At 36.2% G+C, this 6,341-nt stretch overlaps 1 protein-coding gene across 2 annotated transcripts; it reads right to left on the bottom strand.

The window, feature by feature from the left end:
- Positions 1 to 1,778: 1,778 nt before the first annotated feature.
- LOC107704991 (tyrosyl-DNA phosphodiesterase 2-like) lies at positions 1,779 to 5,139 on the bottom strand. 2 transcript variants are annotated; one of them, XM_016508104.1, is made up of 7 exons: positions 4,853 to 5,139; positions 4,357 to 4,493; positions 3,509 to 4,141; positions 2,776 to 2,867; positions 2,584 to 2,702; positions 2,271 to 2,441; positions 1,779 to 2,187 (listed from the first exon to the last, which is right to left on the bottom strand). In XM_016508104.1, the coding sequence occupies exons 2-7, from the start codon at positions 4,395 to 4,397 to the stop codon at positions 1,882 to 1,884; spliced, it is 1,362 nt and encodes a 453-aa protein (XP_016363590.1). In that variant the 5' UTR covers positions 4,398 to 4,493; positions 4,853 to 5,139; the 3' UTR covers positions 1,779 to 1,881. The 2 variants fall into 2 exon arrangements, with proteins under 2 accessions (XP_016363590.1, XP_016363591.1); XM_016508105.1 differs by lacking the exon at positions 4,853 to 5,139 and having other exon boundaries at positions 4,357 to 4,631.
- Positions 5,140 to 6,341: the final 1,202 nt, after the last annotated feature.

The raw sequence follows: 6,341 nt of genomic DNA on the forward strand, positions 1-6,341 counted from the left end.
TCAAAAAATAGGCAGTAATCCTAAATCTATGGTTGATGACTACCTTAGATGTAAACATAAAACCATTAGAAGTAATCATATATGCTATGTAACACTGCATACTCTGTTCTAAACCCAGAATATTATGAATTAAAATAAATGAACAAAATATATAATAGTGCTTTAAGTTTTTTTTAGGGTTGGTGTTCTGTCACAGCATGAATCATATTCTGTCCTTTGAGCTCCCTCTGGTGGAAAAATAAGGGAAGAATCTTGCAAATTGCAGGAATTTTTCATTAAGGACCGGTTGTCATATATGTGTTGTTGATATTACACATTGTTATTCACAATATTTGTTGGCCAAAACAATGGTTTGATTTTCATCAGTTTTAATTTTGTTTAAAATCCAGTAATAGGCTGGTTAATAGCAGGTTTCTTTCCACTCCTAGGGCATGTAGTCACACATGTTCAGTGTGTATAGTGAACTATATTTTTTTTCCAAGGCAATATTCCCAAATAAACTGGATGTCTGTGGTGGCTCTTTTTGTAGGCAAGACGTCAGATACAGTACGTGATTATAAAGAAATAAGTACTGAATTACTGGAGCAGAAAGTAGCCTAAGTAAGTACATTTTATTTATATAGCACATTTCAACATAGCAAAGCTATACAAAGTGCTTAACCATGTCAAATAAAATTAAAGGAGAAAAGAAAACACAGAAAAGAAGCAAAAAAGACAGACAATAACGCAACAATGAAGTGAAATTAAAATGCTAAGGAGAAATGATACGTTTTCAACCTCGATTTAAAAATGGTAATGGAAGGTGCAAGGCGGCAGTCTAGAGGCAATTGGTTCCACAGACGGGGGTAAGTGACTGAAAAGGCTGTCACCCTTAGTTTACAAACGGGAACGAGGGACAGATAAAAGAGCCCTGTCAGTGAATCTTAAAAGTCTGGTAGATGACAAAGGGATAATAAGATCTTTAAGATAAGATGGAGCTTGATTGTTAAGAGCTTTAAAAACAAACAACAGAATCTTAAACTGAACTCTAAAATGGACCGGAAGCCAGTGAAGCGAAGCTAAAATTGGAGTGACATGGTCATATTTCTTTGCCCCAGTCAGCAGCCTTGCAGCTGCATTTTGTACCAACTGGAGGCGTGAAAGCGATGACTGAGGAAGACCTGAGTACAGTGAATTACAGTAATCTAAACGTGAGGTAATAAAAGCATGAATAACCTTCTCCAAATCTTGAAAAGACAAAAATGATTTAAGTTTGGAGAAAGTGACAAATAGCCCTGGTCTCCCCTATAAGTATATATTTGGTGCACAACAGGTTATTCTCCCAACAGTTTATGATTATTAGTGACCATTTAAACACTAGTTCAGAGTTCATATCAACAGTGATTTGTTTAAAAGGCATGTGCTTATGCCCCATTAACTATATAATATTAACCTATTAACGGGATAGTTTGCCCAAAAATGAAAATTCTGTCATTTAATTACTCACTCTCTTGTAGTTCCAAATGGCGGAGTACGTGATTTGGAGGAGAAGAATTGTTGGATGAAGTCATTATTTTTGTTTTCTTTGCACTCAAAAAGTATTCTCGTAGCTTTGTAAAATTACGGTTGAACCACCGATGTCATTATTTTGTCACATATTTTATCGATGTCCTTACTACGTTTCTGGGTCTGGGAACATTTCAGTTACATTGCTGTCTATGGAGGGTCAGAAAGCTATCGGATTTCATCAAAAATATCTTAATTTGTGTTCTGAAGATGAACGAAGGTCTTACGGGTTTGGAACGACATGAGGGTGAGTAATTAATGACAGAATTTTCCTTTTTGTGTGAACTGTCCCTTTAAAAACCCATTCATATAATCAAGTGCAGGCCATTAAAAAAATCAGTCAGTGACACACTGCTCTTCTGATGCTCCAAATATGAAAGTACAAAGGATGCCCCAGTGATCGCTGATGAAATAGTCACACTTCAGCTTTTCCAGACCAATCAGGGTCATGCTTTCTGGCTGTAGTTTGGCACCCTCTGCAGCTGCTCTGAGGAACAGTCTGTCAAATCTCAGGCGTATAGAATTAGGGATTTCATTGTTATCATTGATGGATGTGTCCCAGGTGTATCTGCTTTCCTCCGGTTCCCCCAGCATCAGCCACACATCAGAGATACCATCCGGCAGCCCCCCGAGCTTCTTTACCTGTCATAATAAACACGTCAAACAAACTCATTATTGAGATTTTGAGGACATCAGGGCAAACACGTGTTAGTATCATACACAACCTCCCAATCTCTAAGGTTGGTATCTCCTCCAAATATAACTGTGTGGTCCTGTGGAGCCTCTTTCATCCATTTCCAGACTCTCCGCAGCTGATTCAAGCGTTCTTGAGAGCTTGCCTTACAGCTCTCCAGATGAGATGTCATAATGCATAGTGGATGGCCTAAAAAGCTTGCCTAAATAAACATGTAAACAGAAACAGGAAGCTAAATATTTTGAATGCTCTAAATTTACAGTATGACCATTTCATTATAATTATGGTCAAAGGGAAAAAAGCATATTAAATCAATAATTATCCAATGGATAAAAAAAACCCACATGTGCTATTAGCAGGTTTCTACCCATCTCTGTGGTGGGGTACTTCACAATATTGCTCTGGAGGAATTGCACTCTGTCCTTTCTGAGCAAAATGCCAGTGAAATAGCCATCTTCACTGCCTGAAACACCAAATGATCTAAGATTCATACCAGAAACACTATTTATTTATATTGTATGCGATCATGGACATACCTTGCAAAAACTGATAATCCTTCATAATGTTCTTTAAAATCTTCCAACTAACAGGAACCAGCTCTTGCAACAGTACAACATCTGCACGGTACCTGTGTTAAAATCATAACTTGGTAATTCATTCAAGTCTTTTTGTAAGTGGTTTTGTAATAAATTAAGTATTTTGAGTTAATTGAGAGTATTAAATGCTGTAGACATGATGTGTGCATTCTGTGCAATGTCATTAATGTTCAAATAATTACAACATAATATGAAAAGAAAACAAGTAACCTATTTGTAGGTTCAAAACATTGATTGCTTCTTTGAGTATATCTATTAGTATATATTAACACTGGCTCAACAAGTTTGGGGCAGGACTACCTGTTTGTCTAACCAATGACAAACGGGAGTGTTCAGGGAAAACTGATTATTTGAAAATCATAATTTTTAAAATTCTGTTTAGTGCCACTGGTACTGCAAACATTTGCCACTTCACCTTTAAATATAAAATAATATGAATTAAGCAAACACTATTATGCTCTCTAAACTCCCTAAACCTGATGATTTAAAAATGCTATTCACCACAAACATACTGAATTTAGTCATCATTAAATCTGTGCATAAGAAACCTGTCCATATTGTATTAATGTTTGGACATTGTATTACAATGTTAACATATTGTATTAAAATGTGGTCTAAAGAAATTTGCATCCTAAAAATATATATATATAAAAAAAAAATGGGTAACACTTACTTTCCTAAGTGTGAAAGCAGACCTTTGGCCCGCTCAAAGACATTATCTGGATCCAGACCATCTATATTCCAGCATATCAGTGTCAGATGACTGGACTGAGTTTTCTGCTCATCAGCTGACTGTTCTGTGAAAGATCTTCCCCAGTATGCCTGTTGCAAGGAAAAACTAGACTGTATTGTCTGGGTGGACTTGCAGTCTGTTGATGGTGTGTGTATATCCTGGATCGGAGGGGTTTGTGTTGACTGTGTTTGGACAGACTGGAGTTGGGAAGCCTCTGTCTGGGTTGACTGGTCAGAGGTAAAGCGAGCTGATGTTTGCTGTGCACTCTGGGTTTTATCTTGATGAGAGGAACTTGCAGGAGAAGTTGCAGGTGAAATAGATTGATTTCTTGTTTTTCGGGTATTCTTTTTGTGCTTTGATCCTGCAGACCTGTTTTCAAGGCGCTCAGGCAGGTGTTGTGAGGGTGATGACTGCTCTTCAACAGTGACCTGAGAGCACTCACTGGCTGTTTTCATTTGGGATGTGGCACTTTGTCTCTTTTTCTGCTTCGCAGTTTTCCCCTGAACTTTGGTGTCTACGAGACCTGATGTAGTGTCATTACAGCCTACAGGGGGCTCTCCTGAGCAAGTATGACTGTATCAGAAAACAAAATGACAACTCCTGTTGTTTTGCTTATACATTTAGTCTATTCAAAATAAAATACCGTAGCAGCATAATATCTATGATGACAAAAGTAGCTTGGCATTTTGAAATCTAAAAATTACACAGTCTAACCAACACAAACATGTTTGTAAACATTGTAAACATTGACACTGATTAACTAAAATAATACTGAATAATTTACTTACCTTGGTGAACACGGTGGTTTATCCATTTTAATAGGGAACATAATATGTTTGTGTTCACTTCTGTGAGTTTCAGGTTCGATTTCTGTTCTAGGGATTGATCCTTTCCTGACAGTGATTACGATGAAGTCAAGTTAAACCTGACATGAACAAGTTTATTCAGCATATGCTTATAAAGCATAGTTAGCTCATTAGTCACCGCATGCATTATATCCAATATATACCAACAATATGACAATTATGCAACATTAGACGTCATTCATTAGTTCATTTTGTATAGCTTATTAATATCTGTTGAACTGCCATATGTACATAATCTTACACCTTTACATATTTTATATTATATTTACCTTTGTCGAACTACCATACATTCAATAAGCACTAAATACTGAGAAACAGTGTCACAAGTACGAGAATTACAGTAACAAGTTTTTTAACTCACGATTGCGAGATAGAATGTAGCACTTACGAGATACAATAACATAAATGTAATACTTACAAACAACTGTTCTTATGTCTTAAGAATAAAGCATCACCCTTTCTCTTCTTCCTTCTCTCTTTTATTTCTCTGCTTGTTACATAGGGCAGCAGCTGTTAAGTTTCGATTTCGAGCCATGTCACGTCAGATTTACGTGATGGCAACACATTCAAATCTCATGATGTTTTTGTCGTACTTCATGGTATAAATAAATAAACTGATTAATAAATTGCAACAATGAATATACACTGACTTAAAAACACAGCGAAGCGATAAAATGAGAGAAGTCAGCCTTCCGAAACAAATTAACCCCGCCCCTTTTTAGTTCTCCGTTCCATACAGAGCTGTTTTCAAAGGCTCTGGTTCCTTACAAATAGCCGTTCCAAGTATGAAATGATTTTCTGATATGTGAATTTTAAAGGTGGTTTTCAAAGAAGTGAAATGGCGAAAATTATGTTGTTACAGTCTATGGCTGTGGCCATTATAACATTATAATTAATGATGGTAATTTAATAACGTATTTTTTTTAAGAATAAAACAATATAATTATGTCAACAATTAATTTAAATCAAAATTAAAATACGCAAGTATATGCGCAAAAATAAGATGCAATTAATATACCAAATCAAGGATGTATAGTGTGTTTCTGCAACATCACAGAGATGACGTCACGTCAGGGTCGGGAAATCTCACACTCATCCAGGCCACACAGGAAAAAAGGGGCCAAAATTGTACATTTTGGGGTACAACAGCTTGACACTGTAGCAGTAGGCCTACACCGTACATATTAGTAGCTTAAGAGTAGTAATTCGTACCCTTAAGGTACTAATTTGTAGGCCTACCTTTTAGGGGTAAAAAAGGAACAAATATGTCCTTTTAAGGTTACTGTTGTACCCCAAAAGGTGCAATTTTGGCCCCTTATTTCCTGTATATAGCCTATACATCCACAACAATTTTTGAAATCAGACAACCCTGTTATTTGTATGGCCATCACATAAAAAAAGCATTCACCTCATTTAAATTTGTTAGCAAAGAATGTTATTTATCTTAAAGGGGTCATATGATGCTGCTAAAAAGAACATTATTTTGTGTATTTGGTGTAATGAAATGTGTTTATGCGGTTTAAAGTAAAAAAAAACACATTATTTTCCACATACTGTACATTATTGTTTCTCCTCTATGCCCCGCCTTTTTGAAACACGTCGATTTTTACAAAGCTCATCGGTCTGAAAAAGCGAGGTGTGCTGTGATTGGCCAGCTATCCAGTGCGTTGTGATTGGCCGAATACCTCAAGCATGAGACGGAAATGTTACGCCCCTCACCATACTGTGAATTTCTGTGATCAAAAAGCTGAATTTTCAGCATCATTCATTACTGCAGACTTCAGTGTCACATGATCCTTAAGAAATAATTCTAATATGCTCATTTGCTGTTGAAGAAACATATACATATTTGTTGTTGTTGTTGTTGTTGTTGTTGTTGTTGTTGTTATTATTATTATTATTATCAA

The sequence above is a fragment of the Sinocyclocheilus anshuiensis genome, unplaced genomic scaffold, assembly GCF_001515605.1.
Source record: "Sinocyclocheilus anshuiensis isolate Anshui unplaced genomic scaffold, SAMN03320099.WGS_v1.1 scaffold702, whole genome shotgun sequence".
In the NCBI taxonomy this organism is placed as follows: Eukaryota; Metazoa; Chordata; class Actinopteri; order Cypriniformes; family Cyprinidae; genus Sinocyclocheilus; species Sinocyclocheilus anshuiensis.